At 44.2% G+C, this 19,173-nt stretch overlaps 1 protein-coding gene across 6 annotated transcripts in view; it reads right to left on the bottom strand.

The window, feature by feature from the left end:
• CPSF1 (cleavage and polyadenylation specific factor 1) overlaps positions 1 to 19,173 on the bottom strand; it is a 465,036-nt gene that overhangs the window by 36,573 nt on the left and 409,290 nt on the right. For all 6 annotated transcript variants that reach the window (XM_063921055.1, XM_063921056.1, XM_063921060.1 and 3 more), the window contains 2 exons: positions 9,938 to 10,090; positions 3,694 to 3,870 (listed from right to left, as the gene is read on the bottom strand). In XM_063921055.1, coding sequence (XP_063777125.1) covers positions 3,694 to 3,870; positions 9,938 to 10,090 — 330 coding nt within the window. The remainder of the gene's footprint in view (positions 1 to 3,693; positions 3,871 to 9,937; positions 10,091 to 19,173) is intronic.

The following is a 19,173-nucleotide window of genomic DNA, read 5'->3' as shown; positions in this document are numbered from 1 at the left end:
GTTACAGATATACAGGGAAGGGGGAGAGTACAAACCTCGCTGACCAGAGACCACAGTAAACTCTTCTCTAGTTAAAGATGTACAGAAGAGGGGAAGAGTACTCACCCCGCTGACCAGAGAATACTGTAATCTCTCCTCTAGTTACAGATGTACAGGGAAGGGGGAGAGTACTCACTCCGCTGACCAGAGACCACAGCAATCTCTTGTCTAGATACAATTGTACAGAGGAGGTGGAGAGTACTCACCATTCTGACCAGAGACCACAGTAATCTCTTCTCTAGTTACTGATGTACAGGGAAGGGGGAGAGTACTCACCCCGCTGACCAGCTACCACAGTAAACTCTCCTCTAGTTACAGATGTACAGGGAAGGGGGAGAGTACAAACCCCGCTGACCAGAGACCACAGTAAACTCTTCTCTAGTTACAGATGTACAGAGGAGGGGGAGAGCACTCACCCTGCTGACCAGCAACCACAGTAATCTCTCCTCTAGTTACAGATGTACAGGGAATGGGGAGAGTACTCACCCCGCTGACCAGAGACCACAGTAATCTCTTCTCCAATTACAGATGTACAGGGAATGGGGAGAGTACTCACCCCGCTGACCAGAGACCACAGTAATCTCTTCTCTAGTTACAAATGTACAGGGAAGAGGGAGAGTACTCACCCCACTGACTAGAGACCACAGTAATCTCTACTCTAGTTACAGATGTACAGGGAAGGGAGAGAGTACCTACCCCGCTGACCAGAGACCACAGTAAACTCTTCTCTAGTTAAAGATGTACAGAAGAGGGGGAGACTACTCACCCCGCTGACCAGAGAACACCGTAATCTCTCCTCTAGTTACAGATGTACAGGGAAGGGGGAGAGTACTCACCCCGCTGACGAGAGACAACAGTAATCTCTTCTCTGGTTACAAATGTACAGGGAAGGGGGAGAGTACCCACACCGCTGACTACAGTAATCTCTCCTCTAGTCACAGATGTACAAGGAAGGGGGGGAGTACTCACCCCGCTTACTACAGTAATCTCTCCTCTAGTCACAGATGTACAGGGAAGGGGGAGAGTACTCACCCCCCTGACCCGAGACCACAGTAATCTCTCCTCTAGTTACAGATGTACAGGGAAGGGGGAGAGTACAAACCCCGCTGACCAGAGACCACAGTAAACTCTTCTCTAGTTACAGATGTACAGAGGAGGGGGAGAGTACTCACCCTGCTGACCAGCAACCACAGTAATCTCTCCTCTAGTTACAGATGTACAGGGAATGGGGAGAGTACTCACCATTCTGACCAGAGACCACAGTAATCTCTTCTCTAGTTACTGATGTACAGGGAAGGGGGAGAGTACTCACCCCGCTGACCAGCTACCACAGTAAACTCTCCTCTAGTTACAGATGTACAGGGAAGGGGGAGAGTACAAACCCCGCTGACCAGAGACCACAGTAAACTCTTCTCTAGTTACAGATGTACAGAGGAGGGGGAGAGCACTCACCCTGCTGACCAGCAACCACAGTAATCTCTCCTCTAGTTACAGATGTACAGGGAATGGGGAGAGTACTCACCCCGCTGACCAGAGACCACAGTAATCTCTTCTCCAATTACAGATGTACAGGGAATGGGGAGAGTACTCACCCCGCTGACCAGAGACCACAGTAATCTCTTCTCTAGTTACAAATGTACAGGGAAGAGGGAGAGTACTCACCCCACTGACTAGAGACCACAGTAATCTCTACTCTAGTTACAGATGTACAGGGAAGGGAGAGAGTACCTACCCCGCTGACCAGAGACCACAGTGAACTCTTCTCTAGTTAAAGATGTACAGAAGAGGGGGAGACTACTCACCCCGCTGACCAGAGAACACCGTAATCTCTCCTCTAGTTACAGATGTACAGGGAAGGGGGAGAGTACTCACCCCGCTGACGAGAGACAACAGTAATCTCTTCTCTGGTTACAAATGTACAGGGAAGGGGGAGAGTACCCACACCGCTGACTACAGTAATCTCTCCTCTAGTCACAGATGTACAAGGAAGGGGGAGAGTACTCACCCCGCTTACTACAGTAATCTCTCCTCTAGTCACAGATGTACAGGGAAGGGGGAGAGTACTCACCCCCCTGACCCGAGACCACAGTAATCTCTCCTCTAGTTACAGATGTACAGGGAAGGGGGAGAGTACTCACCCCGCTGACCAGAGACCACAGTAATCTCTTCTCTGGTTACAGATGTACAGGGAAGGGGGAAGAGTACTCACCCCGCTGACTACAGTAATCTCTCCTCTAGTCACAGATGTACAGGGAAGGGGGAGAGTACTCACCCCGCTGACCCGAGACAACAGTAATCTCTCCTCTAGTTACAGTTGTACAGAGGAGGGGGAGAGTACTCACCCCGCTGACAAGAGACCACAGTAATCTCTCCTCTAGTTACAGATGTAAAGGGAAGGGGGATAGTACTCACCCCACTGACCAGAGATCACAGTAATCTCTCCTCTAGTTACAGATGTACAGGGAAGGGGGAGAGTACTCACGCCGCTGACCAGAGACCACAGTAAACTCTTCTCTAGTTACAGATGTACAGAGGAGGAGTAGAGTACTCACCCCGCTGACCAGAGACCACAGTAATCTCTTCTCTAGTTACAGATGTACAGAGGAGGGAGAGTACTCACACCGCTGACCAGAGACCACAGTAATCTCTTCTCTAGTTATAGCTGTACAGAGGAGGGGGAGAGTACTCACCCTGCTGACCAGAGACCATAGTAATCTTTCCTCTAGTTATAAATGTACAGAGGAGGCGGAGAGTACTCACCCCGCTGACCAGAGACCACAGTAATCTCTTCTCTAGTTACAAATGTACAGGGAAGAGGGAGAGTACTCACCCCACTGACTAGAGACCACAGTAATCTCTACTCTAGTTACAGATGTACAGGGAAGGGAGAGAGTACCCACCCCGCTGACCAGAGACCACAGTAAACTCTTCTCTAGTTAAAGATGTACAGAAGAGGGGGAGACTACTCACCCCGCTGACCAGAGAACACCGTAATCTCTCCTCTAGTTACAGATGTACAGGGAAGGGGGAGAGTACTCACCCCGCTGACGAGAGACAACAGTAATCTCTTCTCTGGTTACAAATGTACAGGGAAGGGGGAGAGTACCCACACCGCTGACTACAGTAATCTCTCCTCTAGTCACAGATGTACAAGGAAGGGGGAGAGTACTCACCCCGCTTACTACAGTAATCTCTCCTCTAGTCACAGATGTACAGGGAAGGGGGAGAGTACTCACCCCGCTGACCCGAGACCACAGTAATCTCTCCTCTAGTTACAGATGTACAGGGAAGGGGGAGAGTACTCACCCCGCTGACCAGAGACCACAGTAAACTCTTCTCTAGTTAAAGATGTACAGAAGAGGGGGAGACTACTCACCCCGCTGACCAGAGAACACAGTAATCTCTTCTCTAGTTACAGATGTACAGAGGAGGGAGAGTACTCACACCACTGACCAGAGACCACAGTAATCTCTTCTCTAGTTATAGCTGTACAGAGGAGGGGGAGAGTACTCACCCTGCTGACCAGAGACCATAGTAATCTTTCCTCTAGTTATAAATGTACAGAGGAGGGAGAGAGTACTCACCCCGCTGACCAGAGACCACAGTAATCTTTACTCTAGTTACAGATGTACAGAGGAGGGGGAGAGTACTCACCCTGCTGACCAACGACAAGGTTTTGCTCTCCTCCTGGTAGCGCAGCAGAGAAATACTCTTCATGAGGTCGGCAGCCAATATGAAGTTCTTGACACTGATCATCTGGTGGATGTATAGCTGGGTATCTATGAAGGCCATACCAGTCAGGTCATTGTCCTTGAGACTCCAAAGAAAGATCTGGGGGAAGAGGATTGAAGAGTTTAACAAAACACTGACTCTATATAATACATATCCTAGCGAGATGATGCAATGAGCGTCCAGAGGCAGCTATAGCACTAGCAGAAAAAGCTCCAGCCTAACTCATACTGGTGTTACAGGAGGCCATAATGGCACTCATTATATCCACATAGACCTCACTACACATTATACCATCATACTTCACTGACCACTGTGCAGGGAGAAACTGTAGCTCCTCAAAGAATCAGAGACTCCTGCAGATCAGCAAAGGAGCATGAGGATGGAAAAGGTATTAACATAGAATGTGACGGCAGATAAGAACCACTTGGCCCATCTAGTCTGCCCCTTTTTTACCTCAAACCTTATTTGATCCTTATGCATGGGATAGGCATAAGGATATCCTGACACAGAAATGTTTACATTACTCTACTGTATTAGCCTCTACCACCTCCGCTTGGAGGCTATTCCAATTGTCCACTACACTTTCTGTGAAGTATTTTTTCTCAGGTTCCCCTGAACCTCCCCCCTCCAGTCTCAGTGCATGTCCACGTGTCCTATTGCTTCTCTTCATTTGGAAAATGTTTCCCTCCTGGACTTTGTTAAAACCGTTGATATATGTGACAGTCTCTATCATGTCCCCCCTTTCTCTTCTCTGCTCCACACTATACATATTGAGACTTTTTAGTCTTTCCGGGTAAGTTGTGTGATGTCGGCCATGCACGATTTTAGTTGCCCTTCTTTGTACACTCTCTAATGTATTAATATCCTTCTGAAGATATGGCCTCCAGAACTGGACACAGTATTCTAGATGAGGCCGCACAAATGACCTATACAGTGGCATTATTACTTCTTTCTTTCTGCTGCCGATTCCTCTCCCAATACACCAAGCATCTGACTAGCCTTCCTCATTACTGTGTAACATTGCTTACCTGTCTTTATGTCACCTGAGATAGTGACTCCTAGATCCCTTTCCTCCTCAGTAGTCCCCAGTATAGTGCCATTAATACTATATTTATCCTTTATGTCACCTGAGATAGTGACTCCTAGGTCCCTTTCCTCCTCAGTAGTCTCCAGTATAGTGCCATTAATACTATATTTATCCTTTATGTCACCTGAAATAGTGACTCCTAGATCCCTTTCCTCCTCAGTAGTTCCCAGTATAGTGCCATTAATACTATATTTATCCTTTATGTCACCTGAAATAGTGACTCCTAGATCCCTTTCCTCCTCAGTAGTTCCCAGTATAGCGCCATTAATACTATATTTATCCTTTATGTCACCTGAAATAGTAACTCCCAGATCCCTTTCCTCCTCAGTAGTGTCCAGTATAGTGCCATTAATACTATATTTATCCTTTATGTCACCTGAGATAGTGACTCCTAGATCCCTTTCCTCCTCAGTAGTTTCCAGTATAGTGCCATTAATACTATATTTATCCTTTATGTCACCTGAAATAGTGACTCCTAGATCCCTTTCCTCCTCAGTAGTTCCCAGTATAGTGCCATTAATACTATATTTATCCTTTATGTCACCTGAAATAGTGACTCCTAGATCCCTTTCCTCCTCAGTAGTTCCCAGTATAGTGCCATTAATACTATATTTATCCTTTATGTCACCTGAAATAGTGACTCCTAGATCCCTTTCCTCCTCAGTAGTTTCCAGTATAGTGCCATTAATACTATATTTACCCTTTATGTCACCTGAAATAGTGACTCCTAGATCCCTTTCCTCCTCAGTAGTCTCCAGTATAGTGCCATTAATACTATATTTATCCTTTATGTCACCTGAAACAGTGACTCCTAGATCCCTTTCCTCCTCAGTAGTTCCCAGTATAGTGCCATTAATACTATATTTATCCTTTATGTCACCTGAAACAGTGACTCCTAGATCCCTTTCCTCCTCAGTAGTTTCCAGTATAGTGCCATTAATACTATATTTATCCTTTATATCACCTGAAATAGTGACTCCTAGATCCCTTTCCTCCTCAGTAGTTCCCAGTATAGTGCCATTAATACTATATTTATCCTTTATGTCACCTGAAATAGTGACTCCTAGATCCCTTTCCTCCTCAGTAGTTTCCAGTATAGTGCCATTAATACTATATTTATCCTTTATGTCACCTGAGATAGTGACTCCTAGATCCCTTTCCTCCTCAGTAGTTCCCAGTATAGTGCCATTAATACTATATTTATCCTTTATGTCACCTGAAACAGTGACTCCTAGATCCCTTTCCTCCTCAGTAGTTTCCAGTATAGTGCCATTAATACTATATTTATCCTTTATGTCACCTGAGATAGTGACTCCTAGATCCCTTTCCTCCTCAGTAGTTTCCAGTATAGTGCCATTAATACTATATTTATCCTTTATGTCACCTGAGATAGTGACTCCTAGATCCCTTTCCTCCTCAGTAGTTTCCAGTATAGTGCCATTAATACTATATTTATCCTTTATGTCACCTGAAACAGTGACTCCTAGATCCCTTTCCTCCTCAGTAGTCTCCAGTATAATGCCATTAATACTATATTTATACTTTATATCACCTGAAATAGTGACTCCTAGATCCCTTTCCTCCTCAGTAGTTCCCAGTATAGTGCCATTAATACTATATTTATCCTTTATGTCACCTGAAATAGTGACTCCTAGATCCCTTTCCTCCTCAGTAGTTCCCAGTATAGTGCCATTAATACTATATTTATCCTTTATGTCACCTGAAATAGTGACTCCTAGATCCCTTTCCTCCTCAGTAGTTACCAGTATAGTGCCATTAATACTATATTTATCCTTTATGTCACCTGAGATAGTGACTCCTAGATCCCTTTCCTCCTCAGTAGTTTCCAGTATAGTGCCATTAATACTATATTTACCCTTTATGTCACCTGAGATAGTGACTCCTAGATCCCTTTCCTCCTCAGTAGTTCCCAGTATAGTGCCATTAATACTATATTTATCCTTTATGTCACCTGAAATAGTGACTCCTAGATCCCTTTCCTCCTCAGTAGTCTCCAGTATAGTGCCATTAATACTATATTTATCCTTTATGTCACCTGAAATAGTGACTCCTAGATCCCTTTCCTCCTCAGTAGTTCCCAGTATAGTGCCATTAATACTATATTTATCCTTTATGTCACCTGAGATAGTGACTCCTAGATCCCTTTCCTCCTCAGTAGTTTCCAGTATAGTGCCATTAATACTATATTTACCCTTTATGTCACCTGAGATAGTGACTCCTAGATCCCTTTCCTCCTCAGTAGTTTCCAGTATAATGCCATTAATACTATATTTACCCTTTATGTCACCTGAGATAGTGACTCCTAGATCCCTTTCCTCCTCAGTAGTCTCCAGTATAGTGCCATTAATACTATATTTATCCTTTATGTCACCTGAAATAGTGACTCCTAGATCCCTTTCCTCCTCAGTAGTTTCCAATATAGTGCCATTACTACTATATTTATCCTTTATGTCACCTGAAATAGTGACTCCTAGATCCCTTTCCTCCTCAGTAGTTTCCAGTATAGTGCCATTAATACTATATTTATCCTTTGACACCTAAAATAGTGACTCCTAGATCCCTTTCCTCCTCAGTAGTTCCCAGTATAGTGCCATTAATACTATATTTAGCCTTTGGATTTTTGAGACCAAAGTGCATGATTTTGCATTATTTGGCATTAAACTGTGATTGCCACACTCTTGTCTACCTAGTTCCCCAGTCATTTGTTTTACCCCTCCTGGTGCGTCTACCCTGTTGCATACCTTTGTGTCATCTGCAAAAAAGGCATACTTTCCTTTTAATGCCATTTGCAATGTCACCAATAAAGATACTAAAAAGCACTGATCGAAGTACAGATCCCTGGGGTACTCCACTGGTATCATTTCCCTCCTGTGACTGCACTCCATTTACTACAACTCTCTGTTTTCTATCCTGCAACCAAGATCTTATCCATTCAACCATATTAGTCTCCAATCCCAAGTTTATTTAGCAGTCTGCAATGTGGGACAGTGTCAAAAGCCTTACTAAAGTCTAGATAAGCTATATCCGAGGCTCCACCTTTATCTTATACTTTAGTCAGCCATAATGTGAATGAGGTTTGTTTGACATGATCTCCCCACAGTGAATCCATGCTGTTCGGGATCCTGTAAATTGCTGGATTTCAGATAATCTACAACTCTTTCTTATAAGAGTGTTTCCATCAATTTCCCTACTACTGATGCAAGACTCATTGGTCGGTATTTGTTTGCCTCTTCCTTCCTTCCACTTTTGTGCAGTGGGACTACGTTCGCTCTTTTCAAGTCCTCTGGAATTACACCTGTAGCTAATGACTGGGTGAATAATTCTGTAAATGGTGCTACCAGAATCCCTTTAAGCTGTTTTAGTATCCTTGGCTGTATTCCCCCATAGATGTGTCCACTTTCAGCTTTGAGAGTTCTGTTAGGACCTTCTCCTCTGTAAATGTACTTGTTTCATTTTTCTGAATAACCCTGAAATTTAACTGTGGCCCCTTCCCCTCTCTTTCAGTAGTGAATACTGAGCAAAAATAATTATTAAGATGATCTGCTATCACATTATCTCCCTCAACAAGACTCTTAGTCTGTGTCTAGTTTTATTATTCCGCCTTTTGTTTTTCTCCTTTCGCTTATATACCTAAAACAAGTTTTGCCTCCTTTACCCACTGACTGGGCCATTTTCTCCTCAGCTTGTGCCTTTGCACATCTGATTACCTTCTCAGTCTCCTTCTGTCTAATAAGATATATCTCTTTGTCTTCATTATTTTGTGTCTGTTTATATTTCCTAAAAGCCATCTTTTTTTACTTTCACAATATTTGCTACTTCTTTCTCAAACCACACCGGCTTCCTTTCCTTGTGTTTTTCCTAACACTTTTGATACAAAGGTCTGTTGCCTTTAATATTGCAAATTTTTTTTTTTTTTAAGTATTTACAGTTTGTTATATAGTGCCGCATATTCCGTTGCGCTTTACAATTGGAAACAACAGTGATAAGACAAACTGGGTAATAACAGACAGACATAGAGGTAGGAAGGCCCTGCTCGCAAGCTTACAATCTTTGTAATGTTTCATACTTCTCCTGCACTGCTTCCAAGTTCCTCCACTCTGCCAAAGAATCGCTTACACATTTTCCCATCCCTACAAAATCAGCTTTCGTTTTCACCCACTTTTACGTCAGATATTCTGTCTCCATTTTAAGTATAAAGTCTAATATTGCGTCTTTCTGAGTGGGCTCCCTCACCAGTTGGTGGAGGGATGCTCCCTGCAGGGAATTCAGAATGTCTCTACTTCTAGTGGAATTAGCAACAGACCGCTTCCAGTTTACATCCAGGATATTAAAGTCTCCCATGATTATTACCTCTCCTTTTAATGTCATTTTAGTGATGTCCTGCAATAGGTTCTTGTCCAGTTCCTCTCCCTGACCTGGTGGCCTGTATATCACACCAATACGAATAATCGACTTTTCCCCTGTTTCTATGGTCACCCGAAGGGCCTCAGTTTTTCTTCAATACTTTGTATTAAGGTAGTATTACATAAATGGCTACCCCTCCTCCGATTCTTCCCATTCTGTCCTTCCCAAATAAAGCATATCCCGGTATAGCTATGTCTAAGTCAGGATTTTCATTGCACCATGACTCTGTAATTGCCACAATATCTAAATCATCCCTTGTCATTATTGCAGTTACTGTAGTTCTGGGATTTTATCTCCTAAGCTCCTAGCATTTGCACACATAGCTTTTAGAGTTTTGTTTGTGCTTTTCCTGCTCCCGTTATTATATGGAGCCAAGCTCTTTCTCCTCTGCAGCCCAGTCCTCTCTCCCCCTCTGCAGCCCAGCCCTCTCCCTTCCCCACTGAAGCCCAGCCCACTCTCTACCCCACTGCAGCCCAGCCATCTCCCTCCCCCACTGCAGCCCAGACCACTTCCTCCCCCACTGCAGCCCAGACCACTTCCTACCCCACTGCAGCCAAGCTCTCTCTCCCACGCCCCCCCCCCCATTGCAGCCCAGCACTCTCAGCAAGCACTCTGATTTTGGTTCCACTACCACACGAATCATTGATCTCTCACCTTCTGGCCAATAGCGGTCACCAGGTAGCCATTACAGTGACAAAGGGCTGTAACTGGGCCTTTCTGCTCCTTCTCATAAAGGACCTTAAACTTGTTCTTGGTAAGTGGCTGTCCAGGTTCCGGCACCACCTCAATGATGTCCATGATCAGGATCTACATTCAGGAGAGAAGCATCCAGACAATCACTTTAATGACTCCCATCATTCATCTCTACCCACCCAAATGACTCTCAATATTCATCTCCACCCACCCAAATGACTCCCAATATTCATCTCTACCCACCCAAATGACTCCCAATATTCATCTCTACCCACCCAAATGACTCCCATCATTCATCTCTACCCACCCAAATGACTCCCATCATTCATCTCTACCCACCCAAATGACTCCCAATATTCATATCTACCCACCCAAATGACTCCCATCATTCATCTCTACCCACCCAAATGACTCCCATTATTCATCTCTACCCACCCAAATGACTCCCAATATTCATCTCTACACACCCAAATGACTCCCAATATCCATCTCTACCCACCCAAATGACTCTTAATATTCATCTCTACCCACCCAAATGACTCCCATCATTCATCTCTACCCACCCAAATGACTCCCAATATTCATCTCTACCCACCCAAATGACTCCCAATATTCATCTCTACCCACCCAAATGACTCCCAATATTCATCTCTACCCACCCAAATGACTCCCAATATTCATCTCTACCCACCCAAATGACTCCCAATATTCATCTCCACCCACCCAAATGACTCCCAATATTCATCTCCACCCACCCAAATGACTCCCAATATTCATCTCTACACACCCAAATGACTACCAATATTCATCTTTACCCACCCAAATGACTCCCAATATTCATATCTACCCACCCAAATGACTCCCATCATTCATCTCTACCCACCCAAATGACTCCCATCATTCATCTCTACCCACCCAAATGATTCTTAATATTCATCTCTACCCACCCAAATGACTCCCAATATTCATCTCTACCCACCCAAATGACTCCCATCATTCATCTCTACCCACCCAAATGACTCCCATCATTCATCTCTACCCACCCAAATGATTCTTAATATTCATCTCTACCCACCCAAATGACTCCCATCATTCATCTCTACCCACCCAAATGACTCTTAATATTCATCTCTACCCACCCAAATGACTCCCATCATTCATCTCTACCCACCCAAATGACTCCCAATATTCATCTCTACCCACCCAAATGACTCCCAATATTCATCTCTACCCACCCAAATGACTCCCAATATTCATCTCTACACACCCAAATGACTCCCAATATTCATCTCCACCCACCCAAATGACTCCCAATATTCATCTCTACCCACCCAAATGACTCCCAATATTCATCTCTACCCACCCAAATGACTCCCAATATTCATCTCTACCCACCCAAATGACTCCCAATATTCATCTCTACCCACCCAAATGACTCCCAATATTCATCTTTACCCACCCAAATGACTCCCATCATTCATCTCTACCCACCCAAATGACTCCCAATATTCATCTCTACCCACCCAAATGACTCCCAATATTCATCTTTACCCACCCAAATGACTCCCATCATTCATCTCTACCCACCCAAATGACTCCCAATATTCATCTCTACACACCCAAATGACTCCCAATATTCATCTCTACCCACCCAAATGACTCCCAATATTCATCTCTACCCACCCAAATGACTCTCAATATTCATCTCTACCTACCCAAATGACTCCCAATATTCATCTCTACCCACCCAAATGACTCCCAATATTCATCTCTACCCACCCAAATGACTCCCAATATTCATCTCTACCCACCCAAATGACTCCCATCATTCATCTCTACCCACCCAAATGACTCCCAATATCCATCTCTACCCACCCAAATGACTCCCAATATTCATCTCTACCCACCCAAATGACTCCCAATATTCATCTCTACCCACCCAAATGACTCCCATCATTCATCTCTACCCACCCAAATGACTCCCATCATTCATCTCTACCCACCCAAATGACTCCCAATATTCATCTCTACACACCCAAATGACTCTTAATATTCATCTCTACCCACCCAAATGACTCCCAATATTCATCTCTACCCACCCAAATGACTCCCAATATTCATCTCTACCCACCCAAATGACTCCCAATATTCATCTCTACCCACCCAAATGACTCCCATCATTCATCTCTACCCACCCAAATGACTCCCAATATTCATCTCTACCCACCCAAATGACTCCCAATATTCACCTCTACCCACCCAAATGACTCCCATCATTCATCTCTACCACCCAAATGACTCCCAATATTCATCTCCACCCACCCAAATGACTCCCAATATTCATCTCCACCCACCCAAATGACTCCCAATATTCATCTCTACCCACCCAAATGACTCCCAATATTCATCTCTACCCACCCAAATGACTCTCAATATTCATCTCTACCCACCCAAATGACTCCCAATATTCATCTCTACCCACCCAAATGACTCCCAATATTCATCTCTACCCACCCAAATGACTCCCATCATTCATCTCTACACACCCAAATGACTCCCAATATTCATCTCTACCCACCCAAATGACTCCCAATATTCATCTCTACCCACCCAAATGACTCCCAATATTCATCTCTACCCACCCAAATGACTCTTAATATTCATCTCTACCCACCCAAATGACTCCCAATAATCATCTCTACACACCCAAATGACTCCCAATATTCATCTCTACCCACCCAAATGACTCCCAATATTCATCTCTACCCACCCAAATGACTCCCAATATTCATCTCTACCCACCCAAATGACTCCCATCATTCATCTCTACCCACCCAAAGGACTCTTAATATTCATCTCTACCCACCCAAATGACTCCCATCATTCATCTCTACCCACCCAAATGACTCTTAATATTCATCTCTACCCACCCAAATGACTCCCATCATTCATCTCTACCCACCCAAATGACTCCCAATATTCATCTCTACCCACCCAAATGACTCCCAATATTCATCTCTACCCACCCAAATGACTCCCAATATTCATCTCTACCCACCCAAATGACTCCCAATATTCATCTCTACCCACCCAAATGACTCCCATCATTCATCTCTACCCACCCAAATGACTCTTAATATTCATCTCTACCCACCCAAATGACTCCCATCATTCATCTCTACCCACCCAAATGACTCCCATCATTCATCTCTACCCACCCAAATGACTCTTAATATTCATCTCTACCCACCCAAATGACTCCCAATATTCATCTCTACCCACCCAAATGACTCCCATCATTCATCTCTACCCACCCAAATGACTCCCAATATTCATCTCTACCCACCCAAATGACTCCCAATATTCACCTCTACCCACCCAAATGACTCCCATCATTCATCTCTACCCACCCAAATGACTCCCAATATTCATCTCCACCCACCCAAATGACTCCCAATATTCATCTCCACCCACCCAAATGACTCCCAATATTCATCTCTACCCACCCAAATGACTCCCAATATTCATCTCTACCCACCCAAATGACTCTCAATATTCATCTCTACCCACCCAAATGACTCCCAATATTCATCTCTACCCACCCAAATGACTCCCAATATTCATCTCTACCCACCCAAATGACTCCCATCATTCATCTCTACACACCCAAATGACTCCCAATATTCATCTCTACCCACCCAAATGACTCCCAATATTCATCTCTACCCACCCAAATGACTCCCAATATTCATCTCTACCCACCCAAATGACTCCCAATAATCATCTCTACACACCCAAATGACTCCCAATATTCATCTCTACCCACCCAAATGACTCCCAATATTCATCTCTACCCACCCAAATGACTCTCAATATTCATCTCTACCCACCCAAATGACTCCCAATAATCATCTCTACACACCCAAATGACTCCCAATATTCATCTCTACCCACCCAAATGACTCCCAATATTCATCTCTACCCACCCAAATGACTCCCAATATTCATCTCTACCCACCCAAATGACTCCCATCATTCATCTCTACCCACCCAAAGGACTCTTAATATTCATCTCTACCCACCCAAATGACTCCCATCATTCATCTCTACCCACCCAAATGACTCTTAATATTCATCTCTACCCACCCAAATGACTCCCATCATTCATCTCTACCCACCCAAATGACTCCCAATATTCATCTCTACCCACCCAAATGACTCCCAATATTCATCTCTACCCACCCAAATGACTCCCAATATTCATCTCTACCCACCCAAATGACTCCCAATATTCATCTCTACCCACCCAAATGACTCCCATCATTCATCTCTACCCACCCAAATGACTCTTAATATTCATCTCTACCCACCCAAATGACTCCCATCATTCATCTCTACCCACCCAAATGACTCCCATCATTCATCTCTACCCACCCAAATGACTCTTAATATTCATCTCTACCCACCCAAATGACTCCCAATATTCATCTCTACCCACCCAAATGACTCCCATCATTCATCTCTACCCACCCAAATGACTCCCAATATTCATCTCTACCCACCCAAATGACTCTCAATATTAATCTCTACCCACCCAAATGACTCTTAGTATTCATCTCTACCCACCCAAATGACTCCCAATATTCATCTCTACCCACCCAAATGACTCCCAATATTCATCTCTACCCACCCAAATGACTCCCATCATTCATCTCTACCCACCCAAATGACTCCCATCATTCATCTCTACCCACCCAAATGACTCCCAATATTCATCTCTACCCACCCAAATGACTCCCAATATTCATCTCTACACACCCAAATGACTCCCAATATTCATCTCTACCCACCCAAATGACTCCCAATATTCATCTCTACCCACCCAAATGACTCCCATCATTCATCTCTACCCACCCAAATGACTCCCATCATTCATCTCTACCCACCCAAATGACTCCCAATATTCATCTCTACCCACCCAAATGACTCCTAATATTCATCTCTACACACCCAAATGACTCCCAATATTCATCTCTACCCACCCAAATGACTCCCAATATTCATCTCTACCCACCCAAATGACTCCCAATATTCATCTCTACCCACCCAAATGACTCCCAATATTCATCTCTACCCACCCAAATGACTCCCATCATTCATCTCTACCCACCCAAATGACTCTCAATATTCATCTCTACCCACCCAAATGACTCCCAATATTCATCTCTACCCACCCAAATGACTCCAAATATTCATCTCTACCCACCCAAATGACTCCCAATATTCATCTCTACCCACCCAAATGACTCCCATCATTCATCTCTACCCACCCAAATGACTCCCAATATTCATCTCTACCCACCCAAATGACTCCCAATATTCATCTCTACCCACCCAAATGACTCCCAATATTCATCTCTACCCACCCAAATGACTCCCAATATTCATCTCTACCCACCCAAATGACTCCCAATATTCATCTCTACCCACCCAAATGACTCTCAATATTCATCTCTACCCACCCAAATGACTCCCAATATTCATCTCTACACACCCAAATGACTCCCAATATTCATCTCTACCCACCCAAATGACTCCCAATATTCATCTCTACCCACCCAAATGACTCCCAATATTCATCTCTACCCACCCAAATGACTCTCAATATTCATCTCTACCCACCCAAATGACTCCCAATATTCATCTCTACCCACCCAAATGACTCCCATCATTCATCTCTACCCACCCAAATGACTCCCATCATTCATCTCTACCCACCCAAATGACTCCCAATATTCATCTCCACCCACCCAAATGACTCCCATCATTCATCTCTACCCACCCAAATTACTCTTAATATTCATCTCTACCCACCCAAATGACTCCCATCATTCATCTCTACCCACCCAAATGACTCCCAATATTCATCTCTACCCACCCAAATGACTCCCATCATTCACCTCTACCCACCCAAATGACTCCCAATATTCATCTCTACCCACCCAAATGACTCCCATCATTCATCTCTACCCACCCAAATGACTCCCATCATTCATCTCTACCCACCCAAATGACACTTAATATTCATCTCTACCCACCCAAATGACTCCCATCATTCATCTCTACCCACCCAAATGACTCCCATCATTCATCTCTACCCACCCAAATGACTCCCAATATTCATCTCTACCCACCCAAATGACTCCCAATATTCATCTTTACCCACCCAAATGACTCCCAATATTCATCTCTATCCACCCAAATGACTCTTAATATTCATCTCTACACACCCAAATGACTCTCAATATTCATCTCCACCCACCCAAATGACTCCCAATATTCATCTCTATCCACCCAAATGACTCTTAATATTCATCTCTACACACCCAAATGACTCTCAATATTCATCTCCACCCACCCAAATGACTCCCAATATTCATCTCTACCCACCCAAATGACTCCCAATATTCATCTCTACCCACCCAAATGACTCCCAATATTCATCTCTACCCACCCAAATGACTCCCATCATTCATCTCCACACACCCAAATGACTCCCAATATCCATCTCTACACACCCAAATGACTCCCAATATTCATCTCTACCCACCCAAATGACTCCCAATATTCATCTCCACCCACCCAAATGACTCCCATCATTCATCTCTACCCACCCAAATGACTCCCAATATTCATCTTCACCCACCCAAATGACTCCCAATATTCATCTCTACCCACCCAAATGACTCCCATCATTCATCTCCACACACCCAAATGACTCCCAATATCCATCTCTACACACCCAAATGACTCCCAATATTCATCTCTACCCACCCAAATGACTCCCAATATTCATCTCCACCCACCCAAATGACTCTCATCATTCATCTCTACCCACCCAAATGACTCCCAATATTCATCTCTACCCACCCAAATGACTCCCAATATTAATCTCTACCCACCCAAATGACTCCCATCATTCATCTCTACCCACCCAAATGACTCCCAATATTCATCTCTACCCACCCAAATGACTCCCAATATTCATCTCTATCCACCCAAATGACTCCCAATATTCATCTCTACCCACCCAAATGACTCCCAATAATCATCTCTACCCACCCAAATGACTCCCATCATTCATCTCTACCCACCGAAATGACTCCCAATATTCATCTCTACCCACCCAAATGACTCCCATCATTCATCTCTACCCACCCAAATGACTCTTAATATTCATCTTTACCCACCCAAATGACTCCCAATATTTATCTCTACCCACCCAAATGACTCCCAATATTCATCTCTACCCACCCAAATGACTCCCATCATTCATCTCTACCCACCCAAATGACTCCCAATATTCATCTCTACCCACCCAAATGACTCCCATCATTCATCTCTACCCACCCAAATGACTCCCATCATTCATCTCTACCCACCCAAATGACTCCCATCATTCATCTCTACCCACCCAAATGACTCCCAATATTCATCTCCACCCACCCAAATGACTCCCAATATTCATCTCTACCCACCGAAATGACTCCCATCATTCATCTCTACCCACCCAAATGACTCTTAATATTCATCTCTACCCACCCAAATGACTCCCAATATTCATCTCTACCCACGCAAATGACTCCCATCATTCATCTCTACCCACCCAAATGGCTCTTAATATTCATCTCCACCCACCCAAATGACTCCCAATATTCATCTCTACCCACCCAAATGACTCCCAATATTCATCTCTACCCACTCAAATGACTCCCAATATTCATCTCTACCCACCCAAATGACTCCCAATATTCATCTCTACCCACCCAAATGACTCCCATCATTCATCTCTACCCACCCAAATGACTCTCAATATTCATCTCTACCCACCCAAATGACTCCCAATATTCATCTCTACCCACCCAAATGACTCCCAATATTCATCTCCACCCACCCAAATGACTCCCATCATTCATCTCTACCCACCCAAATGACTCCCAATATTCATCTCTACCCACCCAAATGACTCCCAATATCCATCTCTACCCACCCAAATGACTCCCAATATCCATCTCTACACACCCAAATGACTCCCAATATTCATCTCTACCCACCCAAATGACTCCCAATATTCATCTCTACCCACCCAAATGACTCCCATCATTCATCTCTACCCACCCAAATGACTCCCAATATTCATCTCTACCCACCCAAATGACTCCCAATATTCATCTCTACCCACCTAAATGACTCCCATCATTCATCTCTACCCACCCAAATGACTCCCAATATTCATCTCTACCCACCCAAATGACTCCCATCATTCATCTCTACCCACCCAAATGACTCCCAATATTCATCTCTACCCACCCAAATGACTCCCAATATTCATCTCTACCCATAAAGACTGGAAGGCACTGGGCTGGCCATGAGCAATGTCAGTTTGACGAATGACAGCACAATGCAAATGCGACACGGCTTCGAGGCCAGCTCTCTCTTCTTGTGGGAATCATAGATGACAGACTTTTTGAAAGGTCGTGATTCAGTTAACATAAAAGCAGAGAGCCTGTACCACATCAAGGGGATGACCGGACGAAGATACAGGCAAGGAGGGGGGTTTGGTACAGAGCTCACCCCTGTTGTCATGATAAAACTATATATGGAGAGTGGCAGGATAAGGCACTCAGGTCGTACACCCTCATGGCGTAGGCAATAGCTACTAGATCGATCGTCTTCCAAGGAACATATTTCAGATCCATCATGTTAAGCGGTTCAAACAGATCTAACTGCAAAAAATGAACGACTAGATTCAGCTCCCAGAGTGCCATGGGAGGGAGAAACGGACCGTGCCGACACCTGCACCTATAGATCCCAGGCGCAGACCTGCATCAAGACTCACGTAGTTGGAATAACAGCCTCCGAAAACCCCTTTGGTGTTCGACTGGACGAACGACCCTTGTTGAAGCAAGTCTGGACAATCTGTAAGTAGCCAAGGGGTGTCTGTCAGAAGACCCAGAAGGTCTGAGTACCATGACCAACATGTCTAATCTGGAACCACCAGGATCACAACTGCCTGTTCCAGCTTGATACATGAAAAACAATGGGGGGGGGCTGGACTGCACACCCTATTACTAAAGATATTAAGAGTTGTTACTGCTCAATTTTAGTTTTATTAACCTGTGCCATGGACAAAAATA

This window comes from Pseudophryne corroboree, chromosome 5, assembly GCF_028390025.1.
Source record: "Pseudophryne corroboree isolate aPseCor3 chromosome 5, aPseCor3.hap2, whole genome shotgun sequence".
NCBI classification, from domain to species: domain Eukaryota; kingdom Metazoa; phylum Chordata; class Amphibia; order Anura; family Myobatrachidae; genus Pseudophryne; species Pseudophryne corroboree.
The sequence above is the reverse complement of the archived record's forward strand: the minus strand, read 5'-3'. Positions and strand labels throughout refer to the sequence as shown.